General features: G+C 33.1%; 3 protein-coding genes across 7 annotated transcripts in view; all 3 read left to right on the top strand.

The window, feature by feature from the left end:
* Positions 1 to 17,483, top strand: part of LOC114742166 (uncharacterized) — a 37,737-nt gene that overhangs the window by 8,375 nt on the left and 11,879 nt on the right. The window lies entirely within an intron of this gene.
* LOC114742163 (cysteine-rich receptor-like protein kinase 29) lies at positions 2,451 to 3,128 on the top strand. The gene has a single exon (XM_028930424.1). The coding sequence runs from the start codon at positions 2,451 to 2,453 to the stop codon at positions 3,126 to 3,128; it is 678 nt and encodes a 225-aa protein (XP_028786257.1).
* LOC114742165 (cysteine-rich receptor-like protein kinase 10) lies at positions 13,823 to 16,598 on the top strand. 5 transcript variants are annotated; one of them, XM_028930430.1, is made up of 8 exons: positions 13,823 to 13,989; positions 14,063 to 14,368; positions 14,534 to 14,647; positions 14,824 to 14,945; positions 15,024 to 15,234; positions 15,353 to 15,590; positions 15,713 to 15,863; positions 16,000 to 16,598. In XM_028930430.1, exons 3-8 carry the CDS (start codon positions 14,581 to 14,583, stop codon positions 16,345 to 16,347), a joined length of 1,137 nt encoding a protein of 378 aa, XP_028786263.1. In that variant the 5' UTR covers positions 13,823 to 13,989; positions 14,063 to 14,368; positions 14,534 to 14,580; the 3' UTR covers positions 16,348 to 16,598. The 5 variants fall into 5 exon arrangements, with proteins under 5 accessions (XP_028786263.1, XP_028786260.1, XP_028786259.1 ...); XM_028930427.1 differs by having other exon boundaries at positions 13,823 to 14,182; positions 14,282 to 14,368; XM_028930426.1 differs by having other exon boundaries at positions 13,823 to 14,197; positions 14,282 to 14,368.

The following is a 17,483-nucleotide window of genomic DNA, read 5'->3' as shown; positions in this document are numbered from 1 at the left end:
GCCATATATAATATGTTGTTGCACATCATTCAAGTATTAATTTCAATTAATTTTTAATAATTAAATATAGTATACGTTTATAACAAGAATTTGCGAATTCACAACAAAAATATGAGTTTTCACCACACAAAATCACCATTTTTCTAGAGAAGTGGAATTTGCAAATTCATAATACAATCCATGATAAGAGCTGAATGGCTTACTTTCAACACTTAGCGGTGTGAATCTAAAATCAACCAATTGTATAATTTTATCTCAAATCTGAGTAGTCTAAAAATTTCTCGCTAATTTAGAACTTCACGACAGCCCAAACCAAACCCATAAAATCTACAATAGAAGAAATGGAGAAAGATTTACAATATTATATGCAAAAAAATTTGAATGGAAAGGTAGTGAAAGAGGTCACGCGTAGAGAGAGAGCGAGAGACTATGATGACAGCAAAGGCTTTTATTACCAAAACAGCACTGACCTCCATGCTAGAATAGTAGTGACGGCAAATGCTCTCCTTACTGGAACAATGACAATGGCGAATGATCTCTCTCAACGTAATGGCAGATTTTTTAGAGAGTGCGAGAGAGAAGAGCTAGAGCTATCAAATGTTTCTGGAGAGTGGGGTAAGTGCTTCAGGTCATAGAGTTTTGAGGGGGTAAAAACGTCTTTTTCTTTCCTAAATTAATTTCAGTTTACTCTTTTGGTCTTGCAGTCACATTTCAGAATGTTTTGAGAGCTGTTTGAAATAATTTTTTTACTGTGGTCCTTGATTGAAATTTTCCCTTTAATAATCTTCGTTAGCTATAGCCAAGAATAACGAAGATTTTTCTTGGCTATGGCCAATGACTTTTCTTGGCTATGGCCAATGACTCTCTGTCTTTTTGTTGGCTAAGGCCAATAAATCATTATTTTAGTTTCTTCTTTACTTGATTTTTGCATTATGTAATAGCTTCCTAAATAAAATTCCAACTTCCTGAGCAATGATATCTGCTTCAAATGGCTCCATAAATAAACCCAATAACAAGTTTCAACTACCTAACAAAACAAAACAATTTATGAAAGCCAATATTGATAAAATAGGGGCAAAATATTCACGATTAACTAAAAATCCATAACTTTTGCCTAAATATCAACTAAACATATTTTCCTATCATAAATACTTCTAAATATGTATTAATTCACCAAAAAACATACTAACTAAAAAATTGTGCTGAAATAGTATGAATTTTACAAGGTTAACAATATATACACGTATACAAATATGTCAACGTCAGACTCGAGCATGGATCTAATTCTGTTGACAAATCCATTATTTTTTGTGTTGCCACTTGGCGAGAGCTAGCAGCATAATTTATTATTTAGTTTGTCAAAAGTAAGGCTCAATAATACCCACTACGAGTCCATGCATGGACACCTCAATGTAACGTGCATGCCCCACTTTGTAGAAAAATAATGTAACGTGCATGCCCCACTTGGTGGAAAAAAGCCCACCAGAATATAATCTCTTGAATTATTTTCTTTCGTTGACTGAAGACTCTGGAATGAAGTAATTCACAAGCCTGCCTAATGAGATCAAGCTTCATCATGGATGATGAAATTAAAGCATATACAGTACAAAACCGAACTCAGCCAAGCTACTTGATATAGATGGATAGCCAGAAAAAGGAAGAGAATTTTTTCTTGTACTGATTTTTAGAAATAGAAATAACATAAAAAATGATGAATTAGTCATATGAAGATGGACTTTCATATTCTTCTTCTCAGCGTCCTCGCATTCTTCTTCTCTAATTTTTTCTGAACCAAAATAAACGCAAGGAAAAAGAATGGATCCTCTCCCCTTTTTCTTTCACACTATTGAATTAAAATTTTACTCGTACAGATGTAACATTTTATAAAAATATTATTATAATTTTACATGCATTAATATATAAATAAATTTAGGATGTTAAAATTTGATTTGGACGGACAATTATTATAAAATAGATTTTTTTTAACTACATTTTTGTTTAGATCAAATTTTCAGAGTTTAAACTTGCTTATGCTTTTTTAAGTATAATTATCATAATGCTTTTATAAAATGTTAAAATGAAATGTGAAATAATATCTTTTGATTAGCATGATTATGATTGAAAATATAATATTATTCTCCCCTCTTGTCTTTTTTTTTTTTTGGGAGCAACTTCTCCCCTCCTATCTAATTTCGTAAAACAAAATATAAAAAAGATGTTCTGACTTTTTTTTCTTTTTTAAAAATAAATTTTAACTTTTTTATTTTTAACACAACCAAAAATACATTTTCGAACATGTTTTATTTTTATTTTTTTGTTTAGTTTTTTAAAACGAAAAGCTGTCTTGAAAACTGAAAGCGAAACGAGCTTTATATATCTCCTTCCGTTGAGACTCTTCCATTTCATACGCTGACTAACACAGTCTCCTCAGCCAAGTTACAGACCACCCAATGGCTATTGATTCTGTGAGACCCATTTCCTTTCATGCTCTTCTTCTTCTCCATTCTCATTTCTCTGATTACTGCTTCACTTCCTTTGGAACCTATGCGCCAAACAGCACCTACCAGTTCAACCTCAACATCCTACTATCCAAAATCACTTCAAGCCCTAACGTCCATTACGGCTTCTACAATCTCTCTTACGGTCGATCCCCAGACACAGTCAACGCAATCGGACTCTGCCGAGCAGACGTTACTCCGACCACCTGCCGTAACTGCATCAGAAACTCCACCACCGCCACGCATTCCTGTTATAATTACAGCACCGCAATTTCAATACACGACGAGTGCCTATTGTTCTACTCAGGATATTTTATATTCGGTCTCGTCCCCACTCTGGATTTCACTATCTACAATAGGAGCGTGAGGGAAAATATAAAAAATTGGGATGAGTATAAGCTAGTTGTGAATGGCTTACTTGGAAGTCTGAGTGGGAAAGCAGCGTCCGGTGATTTTCGCCGGAAATTCGCCGCCGGGAACACTGAAGCAGGATCCAGTGGGAGGAAGATATACGGCGTTGTTCAGTGCATGCCTGATTTGGATGACTCGGAGTGTCGTAATTGCTTGGACGGGGCTATCCCGAAAATCCCAGAATGTTGTAATGGTAGCGTACGAGGCCAGGGTTTTTAAACCGAGCTGCAATATCAGATTTGAAAGTTACAGATTCTATGAAGCTACGGCGGATGTACCAATTTCAGTACCTGCACCGGCACTGGCACTGCTAGTTTCTCCTCGTTCCGTCAATATGACGTCGCCACAGGGTAATTTTCAACTTTTCTTAAATTAAGAGCTTCTTGTTGTTTTTTGGGAACTTTTCAATCTTAAACTGTTAGTGCTAATTTAAAGAGATTAAAAAAGTAAGTTAAATTAATTATTTATAATAAATAAGTATTATTTTTTTAAAAATATCTTTATTAATCAAGTGTATTGGTTAGAACTATTATTATTAGAAGAAGTACCTTAAGAAAAAAATACATAAATATAAAAGATAAAGTATATTGGAATTTTATATTTATGATTAAAATAAAAGTCAAACAAAATTTTATATTAAAGACTAGAGGTAATACTTCTCATAAAAAAGGGGGGGAAAAACCATTAGTGCTATCCTTTAATTCAAAAAATAAGGAAATAAAAATATGAAAAATCCCACATTTAAATCCAACCAAAATGCTCAAATTCCAAGCTAATTGGTCCATCAAATTCAACAAACCTCTAACTGAATCATGAGGATCAATTTGGAATTTGAGAATCTTGTACTTTTATTTTTCAACGTTGCTCCTCGCCCTTTCTTGTATTTGGGGGGGGGGGGGGGACAAAAAAAAAAGGCTACCCTACTTGCGGTCAAAGTTTCAGTGAACTAATGATGGCAGGAGCTCTAGTGACCGAAACTCCAACATCGGCGGATTGTCGGGACTTCGATTATTGGTGGTGGCAGTGGCGCCGGATTGCCAATAGAGGCAATTTAGAAAGAAAACTAAAGGAAAAGTAATTTGGTAAAAGACACAATATTTAAAAATCCTATGATCTTATTAGAGATTTGTTAAGTTTATACGACCAAATTGAAATTTAGGTAATTTATCTTGATTAAAAATTGTCATTTCTATAAAAATATGCAAAGACATAAATACCATCTAATCCTCATCCATAGAATAAATTTCCTTATAATTTTTTCAATTTCGTTGCAACAAGAAGCAAGAAGCAAAGTACTTTGCAAGCATAGAAAAGAACAGAAGAAAGAATGAACTTGGCCAAAGTGATGCGACCAGCGAGAGAGAGGGATTGACTTCTCCATCCAACAAGCTTGGAATGAACTCTTTCAAGAATATATCTATAAGTGCTTAAAGAACTCCCAGTAATCAAAGGTACACCTAGATACTTGCCAAGTGATTCGGTTTGATTATAGCCTAGTTTGGTACAAATATGCCTTCTGATGCTTTAATGAACATTATTAGAGAAATATATTTTAGTCTTGGATTGACTAATCTTATGCCCAGAAGACTCACAAAAATCTTGTAGAATTTGTTTAATTACAACCAATTGAGTAGATGTGGTGTGACCAAAAATGATTAAGTCATCGATAAAGAATAAGTGTGAAAGAGGCACGCCATTACGCCCCATTTTGATAGTTTTCCATACCCTTTGTTCACTTCAGCTGTGATAGCTTGTGAAAGACGTTCCATGCAAAGCACAAAGATATAGGGTGACAAAGAATCACCTTATCTAATTCCCCTCATAGGAACAAAAGGGGTTGAAGGTTTACCATTCCAAAAGACCTGCATGGTAGGAGATGTGATACAATTCATAATTAGCTTAACCATAGCATCAGGCAAACCAACATCCCGCAGTGTGTCCTCAATGAAATCCCATCTTAATCTGTCAAAAGCATTTTCGAGATCTATTTTTGTGGCCATCCACCCTTCTTTACCTCGCTTTTTTCTCATGGAGTGAACAGTTTCTTGAGCTATAATGATATTATCAATAACGCTTTGCCCTTGAATGAAAATGGAAGGGTCCAACATACCACTTTGGTTCTTATTATTTGTCACTTGTATCTTTTTTAATGCTTTATTTTTAATTTTGTCCATATTGATTAATTGTAAAGATGAAGAGAGAGGAAATATGTGAGAGAGAAAATACTACCTATTTAATAAGAGAAAAAGTGAAAGATTTTATCTATTTAATACTCTCCTTAGTATATAAGAAACTCCTACAAATAACAAATAAAAAAGATCACAGTGGTATATAAATGGAATGAAGTTAGAAGTAGAATCCAAATTAATCCAACGACCATAGTCATCAAATAACAATTAAGCCATCAAGACTTTTATTGAGAAGCATGAGCCAGTGGCTATTATTATCTTTATGTCCGGGAGAAAAGAATTGGCAATGTTTAGTTTTCCAATTTTGATGTGAAAAACGTGCCAAACCATATTACTTGGGTTGGAATTCGTACCTTCTAAGGAAGATGACGCTTTTGGTGAGTCAGCATGCGCACTTCCTACATACGACATCAAAAATTGATTTATTATTGATAATATAATATTAATAACTAATAATTAATCAGCAATGTCATAGACATTATTAATTATAGAACTATACGTTGAGTTCTTAAGTTTTCATATCATCCCTTTAAGCTTCCTGAAAATGCAAGCACGCTCATAGTGTTGAAGAACATATGCTCTTTGATCCAAGACAACCTTAAAAACAATGTTACTAATGTTAAATTTTTCTTCTTAATAATTTTTTTTCATGTCAGTGGCACGTTGTTTCAATTAGTAATATCTCCCACCATGCGTGGATAATGAGACCATAATGGTCTCGTGTTTAAATCTAGTGTTAACATATTTATGTGTATGTTAAATTGTATAAAATATTTTTTTTTTCAACTTATTTTGATGTCTATAGTAGAAAAAAACATATCAAACCATAATGCTTAGATAGCAGTACCTTCTGAGGATGGTGAAGCTTTTAATTTGGTGAATCAGCAACCCCTATGATACTTAGAAAATTTATATATTATTTATAATATAAGGAAATACACTTATAATATAAGGAAATACACTTCGTCATAGAGATATTTAAAAGTTGAATTATTCATGGGAGTGGAGAAATTTATAGACGCTACTTCAAAATTATCACATTTCCTTCATTCTCTGTTACTGCTTCAGTAACACTACGGTGCTTGCTATAACATTATAAAAATATAAGTTGTCTATATTCAATCTACGAGGTCAAAGCTTAATTTACATGACTAATTAATCGTCACATTTTACAATTTTACCGTCCGAAATTGTTTTTATTGTGTGTAATAGCGTTTATTTTAAGATGGAAGACACCAAAAAAAAGTGAATCAAAACACGAGGCCTAATACATTTGGCACTTAGTAGGATTCCTTAAGTATCTAGTTAGAAGTTTGATCACTGAAGGTGTGTTGAATGCATTCAAAAAGTCTATAGTATGAAATGACTAGTAACTGCTATGAGACTACTGGAAATTGAAAAGCAAGAGCGTACTAAGGGAAGCATCTCGTTGGAGACTAATTAATTACCTTTGGGAGGAGATGCTTGTCATGGCGAATCCCCAGCCACCACGAGATTGCAGAACCGATAATTCTCATCCCTAATATTGCAGCTGCGTTTGATAATCCTACCACCTGTCTTCGACGAACAACAACTTGGAACTTCTGAAATAGCCAACGTCAAGCAGTTTGAGCAATCTCGCTGAGACAAATCAGGAGTGCACTGAGCTGCACCAAACACAGTTTGGAAGTTTGCAGCAGATTCATTTGCTGCAGCAAATTTACGAAGTGAATCTCCACTCTCAGCTTCTACCTGCCTTAAGCAATGGGACGAGTTTTTTTTTTTTGGGGCCAAGTCAACCCAATTGCCCGGCTGGACCCGTTCAAACCCTTAGTTTGAAATGTTAGACCAGACGAATGCCGTAGTTGCCTTAAGAGTGCCTCAATTCTTGTCCCAGAATCATGTCCGAATCAGAAGGAGGCAATGGGAGGCTATGATGAATGCTTTCTACGATATTCGAACCGCATATCGTGTCATGTCAGAATCAAGCTGCGAGAGGAGATTCACTTCATAAGTTTGCTGTTGAGCACCATTTACAAAACTATTGAAGATGTGAATTCTCAAAACAAGTAATATTTTTTTAGATGAAAAGTTGAATATCAAGATATCCCATTTTGGCATGACAAAATTATTTGTTGTGGATCAAACTCAAAATAACGCTAATAGAATTGTTAGAACCTATTAAGTATGGTAGCTAGATGTCAAACAAGTTATCAATAAGAAAGAAACTTGGAGATCATCAATAAGATAAGAAGAAGAGCTCATTTGTAATTAAAGTTGCTGATATTGATGACATGCAATGGGTGTATGACTCAGAGTACGTAATGCATGACCAATTCTCAATTAAATCAGATGTCTTTAGTTTTAGTGTGCTAATACTAGAGATTGTAAGTGGGAAGAAGAACAACAGCATCTTTGATGGAGAAAATGTACAAAATCTAACACACATGCACTGCTGGGCTCACACATACACACACACACATCATGAAATAGCAAAATTGCGTACTAAAATTACTTACTTTTGATGATGATGAAATTCCTGCAGGCATGGGAAAATTGGAGGGAAGGGACAGACTCAAATATAATAGATCCTATGTTAAACATCACATCAATCAATGAAATAATGAGATGCATCTGCATTGTTCAAGAAAATGTAACTGACAGGCCAACAATGGCCTCAGTTGCACTAATGCCGTCGGAACCTCCATTTATGATTAACAGAAGCTTACCAGAGATGAACACGTCGGATTATAGTCCATCAGAGGCGACAAGATCAGCTGAAAGAGGAAGAAACTCTGCTGAACCCTCAATAAATGAAGCCCGCGTGCATAGCTGAGCTTCATCCTCGGTAAATTTGGCCTTCGCCAGAAGAATACCAAGTGAAAGCTTCCATTTCAACTAGACTGTATCTATATATATTGGCGTAACGTGTCAAGTTTATAGAGATTTGAATAACTACGCTCAGAATTTAATATAAAAGCTACTTAGAATTAGATTTAATCTTAAATATAAGACCTAAACCTGTTTTGTCCTCCTTAAATTTATAATTTTCTGTCTCAAAGTATCCATATTAATTGTACATATCAAGGGAGTTACTATCAAGAAATAGTTCCAATGTACATGACTGAATATAGTAGTTTAGGAGAATCTCAACACATATTTGTACACTAATTTAATTAATTTTTATAAATCCATAAATTAATTATCTACATATGCTAAGGATAGGAGTTAATATTTATATGTCATGAACGTCTGGCTTCTCTTGCCCAGTGTATCAGCTTGAATATACTACGACTATCGGTAGTTTGTTAGAGAAACCTTGATATAAATTTACATTATATTCATGATCTTGAGGACCAAACCCCATTGACGAGACGTTAAATATCAAAGTGGTAGGAAAAAAAACTAAAGCCGTATTAATTAATTAATTCAACAAAGGAATTTTTTGAATTATCTTCTCTATCTTTTAGCTTAATTAATTTTGTTGGTACATAATTTTTTACTAAATTTTTAACAAATATACATATAAAATTTACAAATCCCAATTTACTGTATCATATGTTCTGTCACAAATTTACATGTATTCATATGTAAGTTTTCAAATGCACATACATTTTAATAATTAAGAATAACAAAATTTGCAAGTATAATGGATTTCTTAATAGATTTATCAGAAAATTTTATTCAAAGTGACTTTTTCTCGATATCTTTAATTAATTTGGCGTGTTCTCTTATGAATCAACAAAAAGCCTCAGGTCTGATACATATTAAACTGTTTATGATTTTTTCTAAACAGATGAATTGGTTTGATATTCAATATTTCTTTTTTCATCAATTCCGTATTTTTATTCAATATATATGTAAATTTACAAAAATAAATTACAAGTGATAAGTAAATTTTTTGCAGTGGTAACAATTAGCAATAATAAAATTTGCAAAAGTCTGTATCAATAAATGATATTTTGATCATTTAGCATCAAAACATCATTTCACTTTCGTCCTAATACTGCAATGAAACTTCATAATCTTTTCGAGCTGAATTGAATTGAAATAAAATCACAAAAATTGTCCTGTAATGAAATTTTCCATGAAAAGCAATGCGGCTTCTGGCAAGATGACATTACCGTACGTAATGCCAAAAAGGCCTGCAAGACATTTTCTCTTCCTCTTGTAAACTAGGCAGGCGTATTATTGCTTGACTAGGACACATGTCCTTGTGCAGTATGAAACGGTCGACGAAAAGCGATCTGATATTTAATAAAAAAATAAAAAAGAAAAAAGAATCATTATATTTTATAATGGGTTAATATAATTTTTTATTTTTTAAAATTTGTTCTCATTTTAATTTTATTCTCTCAAATTTCTCTTTATTTAAAATATTGATCCTTATAACATAATAAAAATATGAACTATCTTACTTCTAAAAAGTCTAAATGGTTTAAAATTTAAAAAATTAAAATTAAAATAAAGATAAATTTGAGAAATTAAAGTATTAATCTGACTATTATTTGTGTCAAACTAAAGGAAAAGGACAAATTGGTACGTATACGTCGGGCGTACCGTAATTCAGGGTCTTCAACAATGGAGTCGGTCTTCAACAGCTTCTGTCGCATTTAACCTTCCCTGAAGTAGAAGATTGACCACCAGATGTCTCAATACTCGTTAGTCTCCGGTAGCTGTGATGGGTTTGAGAAGAGGGTGCGAGAGGAAAAGTAGAAAGAACGACACTAGGGTCTCATTGAATATAAAATATTGTAAAAAATCCTCAAAAACTTGATAATGAATCTGAAATCAATTTAGTGAGGTGTGAAAAGACATCTCTACCCCGAGTTAGGTGCACTCAACGCTATTGAAAATTGCCTTATTTTTCAATCTGAAAATTGACACTATATGTAGGAAGACGAGAAAAGTCCAAACTTAATTATGTTTCTTTTCCAATTCATATATGAAAATCTCATCCACTCCATTCATGTCAACTATTGGCAAAAATTGCTTATATTTTTAGTTGATGTGTGTTTGGTCATTTAAGTTGAGATTTTATTATGAGTAGATAAGGTGATGATCGGTGTTTTGTTTCTAAGCATATTGTGGGGGTTGAAGGTAGACTTGCTTTGTCTAGGCATGGTTCAATGAAAATTGATGTGAAATATAAAAGTTAGTGTGGCTAGAAACTGTTACTGCAAAATAGAAAAATATGCTGTCAATATAAGTTGCGATAGTTATTAATATAACTCTTCTCAGTGATAAATGTGTTGTGCAAATTTATATTAACTGGTTTTGTTAAATTTTTGACACAAGAGCCATGACTTTCTATGCTCTTGACTCATTGGTGGACATTATAAACGGAGGAAGAGGAGGCAATGAAGTAGAGTGAGTAGCCACATGAGGCAAAAGAAGAAAAATAGCAACAAAAAAAAACAACAGCCACTTTGAATCTACACAAATGATGGCAAAAGAATTTTTTTTTTTTTGTAAATAGAAGTGACATAATTTTTTTTTGGTAAATGTCACACAATAGTTTGATATTAGATACATGAAATTGTATTTTTTTTAGTGAATTGTGAAATTAGTGTAATTATATATGTATGAAGTTGTAAATAAAATATATGTATGATGTTGTAAATAAAAGTTGACTATATATTACATTCTGATGCATAATTAGTTGTCATTGTTTGTACCCTTCATTATCAATACATCTTTTATCACTTGTCACTCATTACAGTATTAGTTTTCAATTTATGTCCTAATATAAATTTGAAAAAATGTGATTTCAAGTTATATAATATCATACGACATCGTATAATATCATCAGTTCTTTTCAATTAATACATTCCGGTTATAATGTAATATAAAATTGTTATTAAAAGTTAATAATCACTTAGATGAAATTATGAAATTACTTGTCATGAACAACATATTCACTTGTTTACAGTTTCAGTATGACTTGTTGATGATTGCTCTATCAGTTGTTAATTTATTTACTGATATAAATTTTTAAAAAAATGTGAGGTCAAGTTATATAATATCTATATTGATACATGAGTTTTTTTTTTTTTTTGCTGGCCTAAGTTACTTTGCTTGCTGTGGTTTATGATAAGAACTACTTGATCCTAACATATTGAATTTTTTTCAAAATAATTCTTGTGATGTTCATGTCCTCTTGGGGTTATATTGTTTATTTTTAATATATTAGCAGAAAAATTGTCAAGTTATAGTATCATTATTAACAAGTTAAGATACGGATATTGACAATTAACACAAGGAACATTGACTCACATTTGCAATTCTATTATATTTCATTTAAAATAGAATTATTATATCATCTTATATCACATAATAATCAGAATATATTACTAAAATTTATGTTAATTAAATGACATTTTCTTCAAAACTTAAGAGGATTCACAATGATGTCATTGATAAATATAATGTCACCAGCAACAAGTGAATGTGTCATTAATGATAAATGATTTCATAATTTTATATTAGTGATGATTGACTTTTAATAACGATTCTATATCACATTATAAAAACATGAATTAGTTTTGAGGAATTAGTAACACTGTATGACATTGTACAATATTATGTAATGTAAAATCACATTTTTTTTCAAATTTATATCAGTATTAATTAACAACTAATAGTGCAACGAGTAAGAAGTGATGAAGGGTATATTGACAATGAAGGGTACAGATAATGACAATTAATTATGCATTAGAATGTAATATACAGATAATTTTTATTTATAAATTTATATACATATAATTACACTAATTTCATAACCCATTGAAAAAACACAAAATTGTAGATATCCAATATCAGGCTAGCTGTTGGTGTGTATTGTAACATTACAAAAAAAATTCATGTCACTTCTATTTACCCAAAAAAAAAAAAAGAAATTCTTTTGCCATCATTTGTCTATGTTCAAAGTGGCTATTTTTCTCCATTTTTCTTCTTTTGCCTCACGTGGCTGCTTATCTTTCTTCATTACCTCTTATTCCTCCTTTTGTAAACCCCTACCAATGAGTTAAGGGCATAGAATTTGTGTTAAAATTTTAAAAAAAAACCAATTAATGTAAACCTGTATAGCATAGTTATCATTGACAAGTTAAAAAGCTATATTGACAACTATCGCAACCCATACTGAAAGCATATTTTTCTAGTTTGTAATAAAGGTTTCTAGCCACACTAACTTTCATCTTTCTCATTAATTCTCATTGAATTATGCCCACACAGAGCAAGCTCACCTTCAACCCACCTACAATATACCTAGAAACAAAACACCCATCATCACCTTGCCTATCCATAATAAAACTCTAATTTAAATGACCAAACACACACCAAACAAAAAATACGAGCGATTTTTGCTAATGATTGACACATGAGTAGAGTGGATGAGATTTTCATATCGGAATGGGGAAGAAATATAATGAAGTTTAGATTTTTTTTTTTTTTTTCTCTTGCTTTCTGTATATAGAGTGTCAATTTTCAAATTAAAAAATAGGGCAACTTTTAGTAACTTTGACACTTTATTAAATTGCACTTAAGTCTATTTGAAACTTTAGGTTCATTACTAAGTTTTTTGAGATCTTTTTATAGTATTTTGTGTTCAATGAGACTTCAGTATCATTTTTCTCAGGAAATTATTTCCTCTCCTTGTTTGGTTAGAAACTTTGGAACAAATGGGAGCCGGAATTTCTCCTTTCCTCTCCTCCTCTATCTTTATTTTGGTTACTATCAAATTGAGAGTTTTTAGGGAGAAGCCAAATGTATTGACTAATTTACGGCATGGACTTTATGATACTCTATAAATGTCATTGGAGGAAAAAATAAAATAAATACTCAAATGCTTCACTTCATATGCTTTCATGGTAAAAGTGTTGAAGATGATAAATCACTTGATTTTTTAATTTGATTATTAATAAAGCACTTGGTAAAGATGAACGAAATTTGTTAATTTGATTTTTTTAAATATATTATTATATCAATTAGAGATTAAAAATTTTATTATAACATGTTAAAATAAGAGTGAATTTTATAAATTACACACTTTGAACTAAGCTGTAGATTAATTTATATAGCATGGAAGTGTAAAATAAAATATTTAAGGGTTTGATGGTAAATTCACCACCTCCCAGAAACCAAACAAAGCATTGTTAAATATCCCTCCCCTGCCCCTTCTACAATCCAAACGCACCCTTAATTTCATCCATGAAAAAAAAATGTTTTTGTTAAATAGCGTGTTACAGTGTAAAGATTGAGATGATTAGACACGCACACGCCGCTTCTTGCTTGACCGGGACATTTTATGCAGTAAGACAGTCATGGAAAAGAAAACCGTGTTTTGCCATCAGAAAATGTCACAGAGTGAAACAAGCTAAGAAATCTATGGAACAGATCTGCAGAGTTTAAACTTTAAACCTTCCCAGAATGCTACAATACTCTGACAAATTTCAATGGTTAGAGCTTATTTAGCATTGCTTCAATTTCTGTGTGTTCTTACAAGTCAATTATATGAAGCCACCAGCCAGCCAGAATTACAAAAGTATTATTGCAATAACAGCAGCAAAACAGCAAATAGCACCTACCAGACCAACCGCAATACCCTTTTATCAAATCTCACTTCCAACAAACAAATAGATTATGGCTTTTACAATCTATCTTATGGTAATTACCCAAACACGGTCTATTGAGTTGGGTTATGCAGGGGAGATGTTACGCCAGACTTTTGCCGTAGCTGCCTCAAAATTTCATCATTCCTGCTGCCACAGCTTTGTCCAGATCAGAAGCAAGCTTTTGGGATGTTAGACGAGTGCATGTTATCTTACTCAAACACTTCAATATTAGACAACGCGGTAGTCTTCTATATGTGGGACGAACACTTGGCAAGAAATTGGAATCAGTACAATCAGGTTCTTATGAGTTTGCTGCGGACTTTAAGTAGCATAGCTGCTTCTGGTGACTCCAGTCTAAAATTTGCTGCAGGACATGAAGAAGGACCTAACCTTCAAACCATATATGCTGTTGTTCAGTGCACGCCTAATTTGAGCGAGTCAGAATGCAAAAGCTGCTTGCTTTGGGCCATCTCAAAAATTCCAGAGCGCGGTAAAGATAGGCTAGGTGGTAGAGTTATTGTACCCAATTGTAACTTAAGATATGAAAGTGGCCGCTTCTATGCAATTACAGCTGATGTAACTTTTTCAGCTCCGCCGACCCTACTGTCTCCTCCCCCATCCACCAACACAACCTTTTCATCACCTCCTCCATCTGCCGCCACAAGATCCTCGAAAGGTACTTTCAGTAGCAGTTAAACATCCAAAACTTCCCCTTTGTTGGGATTTCCCATTCCATCTGGGAGGAATAGGTCGTTTTTAGCAGATGACTAGAGGATAAGGCTTCAAAATCAACATTCTTTTCTATTATCTCTCTTAATGAACAGGGATTTTCTTTTTCCAGGAAAGAAATCACAAACTATCATTGCCCTTGTTGTGTCAACTTCTGCAATGGTTATGCTGCTTATCTTTGCTTGGATCTGTGTAAGAGTGAGAAAGCAAGGAAGGAAATCTCCAAGTAAGTACACGACTGAATTATTGCTAACAGCATGACAAAGTTGAGCAAAGTGAGAATTTATTAAATTTCTTGTCACTTTTCTAAGGAGTCTGTTCTGCAGAACTTACTTACAGCTTAATTAAATACCAGCAAACGAAATGGCTTAAACTCATTTTGCCTTGGTGAGACTGAAGCAGATGATTCAACCGAACTTACTGAGGAGTCAATACAATTTGAATTTGACACCATCAAAGTTGCTACAAATAACTTCTCTGATGAAAACAAGCTTGGACAAGGAGGATTTGGACCAGTTTACAAGGTAGACAGATACAACACTCACAAAATTATGAACACAGCACCCGTGGTCAAATCTTGATACTTGTTGTCCAACTTTCAGGGCATGCTCTTCGAAGGGAAAGAGATAGCAGTAAAAAGGTTGTCTAGTAATTCTGGACAAGGGGATATTGAATTTAAGAATGAAGTACAATTAATGGTCAGGCTTCAACACCGAAATTTAGTTAGACTCCTTGGTTTTTGTTTGAAACAAAAGGAACGACTTCTAGTATATGAGCTTCTTCCTAATAAAAGTCTCGATCACTTTTTATTTGGTAAGTTAGACATTCTATTTCTACATGAAAAATGAAATTCATTACCCTATGTTGCAAAAATAAATGAGTAAATACTCTGACTCTACTTTATATGATTATGTCTTGGATTGAGATATAGATCCTATTAGACGTGCACAACTAAGATGGAAAACACGTTACAAAATTATTGGAGGAATTGCAAGTGGCCTTCTTTACCTTCATGAAGAATCTCAACAACGAATTGTTCATCGTGATCTTAAAACAAGTAATATTCTCTTAGATGCGGATATGAATCCTAAGATTTCAGATTTTGGCATGGCAAGATTATTTGTTACAGATCAAACTCAAGCCAACACAGACAGAGTTGCGGGAACCTAGTAAGTATCAAAACATGGCATGTCTAATTAGTTTCTAACTGTCCTAGACCAAACAGAAGAAAACTTGAATATGACAGTCAAGAGAAATGTTACATACTGTATTTGATTACTTTGACATGCAGTGGGTATATGGCGCCAGAGTATGCAAGACATGGAAGATTCTCAACAAAGTCTGATGTCTTCAGTTTTGGTGTATTGATTCTAGAGATTGTGAGTGGCCAGAAGAATGGTGGCTTTCATAATTTGGAGAATGTAGAGCATCTACCAAGTTTGGTACGTTTTCAGCCTTTTCACTATTTATCCTCCTTGGCTTTGAAAGAGTTTAGGAAATTAGTCATTATTGGTCTGCATGAAACATAAATTAAAAGTTTCGGACTAATACTTACCAAAATTGAGCAATTTGTTGCAGGCATGGAAAAGCTGGAGGAAAGGCAAAGCCTCTAACATTATAGATCCCACGTTAAGAGATGGTTCAAGAAATGAAATAATGAGATGCCTTCACATTGGTTTACTATGTGTTCAAGAAAAAGCTGCAGACAGACCAACCTTGGCTTCCCTTGTGCTTATGCTCAGCAGCCACTCCTTCTCACTTCAAGAACCCATGAAACCTGCATTTTTTATGAATGACACAAGTTTATCTGGCAGAAACTCAAGGGATTACAGAGCTGTGTCAACAAGCTCCAGCAAGAAAAATAGTAAATCTGCAGAATCATTATCAGTGAATGAGGCCTCAATAACTGATATATATCCTCGATAACTTGAGCTGTAGAGGTGACACTCTTGATCATAATTGCTAGCGTATGAGTTATTCTGCCAATATAACTAAGTGCTTTTTTTGTTGAAGAAAATGATAGAATTTTTTGAATTGCATAAACAGGAAAACAATTGCAATGTATTTTAATTCGGAAGTTCTCTGTATTGTAAGTAGGGAATGTCACATCATGGGACCAATACGGATAAAAACAGTAGTGATTCTGATTAATAAGAAACACAGAGTCTTCTGAAAAATCTACCTCTGTGTCATCTCAGCAACCTACTCATCTCACTTGTTTCAAGCATTGATTTCCAATGGTGTTTGTTCCACGAGCTATCTGCATCCCATTTATACATCAATTCAGAACTGTAGCTAATGTTTAGTAGAGATTTATTGTTTGTTGGAAGGCCAGTTGAACCTGCCAAAGTCAATGAAAAGCCCATACGAGACATTGAGTTCCCTTGTGTTATAGTATTATTTCTTATCTTTAATATAAGAGCTAGTTAACCAATTTGATTAAATTAACAAAATTAATTTAGTTATTTGTAATAATATGTGTTATTTTTTAAAAAATATTCTTACTAATCATGTGTATTAGCTAGAATTAGTATTTGATAAAAACTCTAACATGTGTAAGTATTATAAGGATTATTTTGAAAAAAAAATGGATAAATATAAGAGAAAGAGTAAAATGATGGTCTTATATTTAAAACTAAATTGAATGTCATATTAGTTTTTATATTAAAAACCGGAAATAGTAGTAGTTAAAATCTCATCTCAGCTAACCAAAATATTAGTGCAGAAGTTTTCACTACAATCCTTTAAGAGTGGGCCAAGAGGGGAGACCAATTACATTAAATCAGTTCGCTTGCAAATGGGGAAATGGGGATTTTCATAGAATGAGTCATACTCTCATGTACTCGTGAGCTAAACTAACAATAAAAGCTGAAGAGGTTACTGAAGATATAAAGGGCAACGTGTGCTGATGACACTTTAATTTATACCCGAAAGAGATGACCGATGATAGATGTAGCCCCAGCAAATGCCCAGCAAGTCTTTCAATGATAAAGTATTCATGACATGCTTTTCAAAATATTACAGTTGCCATAAAATCTAGTTGGAAAGTTAAATTTGGCCCT

The sequence above is a fragment of the Neltuma alba genome, unplaced genomic scaffold (assembly GCF_004799145.2).
Source record: "Neltuma alba isolate B1F8T4 unplaced genomic scaffold, ASM479914v2 tig00003671_pilon, whole genome shotgun sequence".
In the NCBI taxonomy this organism is placed as follows: Eukaryota; Viridiplantae; Streptophyta; class Magnoliopsida; order Fabales; family Fabaceae; genus Neltuma; species Neltuma alba.
The sequence above is the reverse complement of the archived record's forward strand: the minus strand, read 5'-3'. Positions and strand labels throughout refer to the sequence as shown.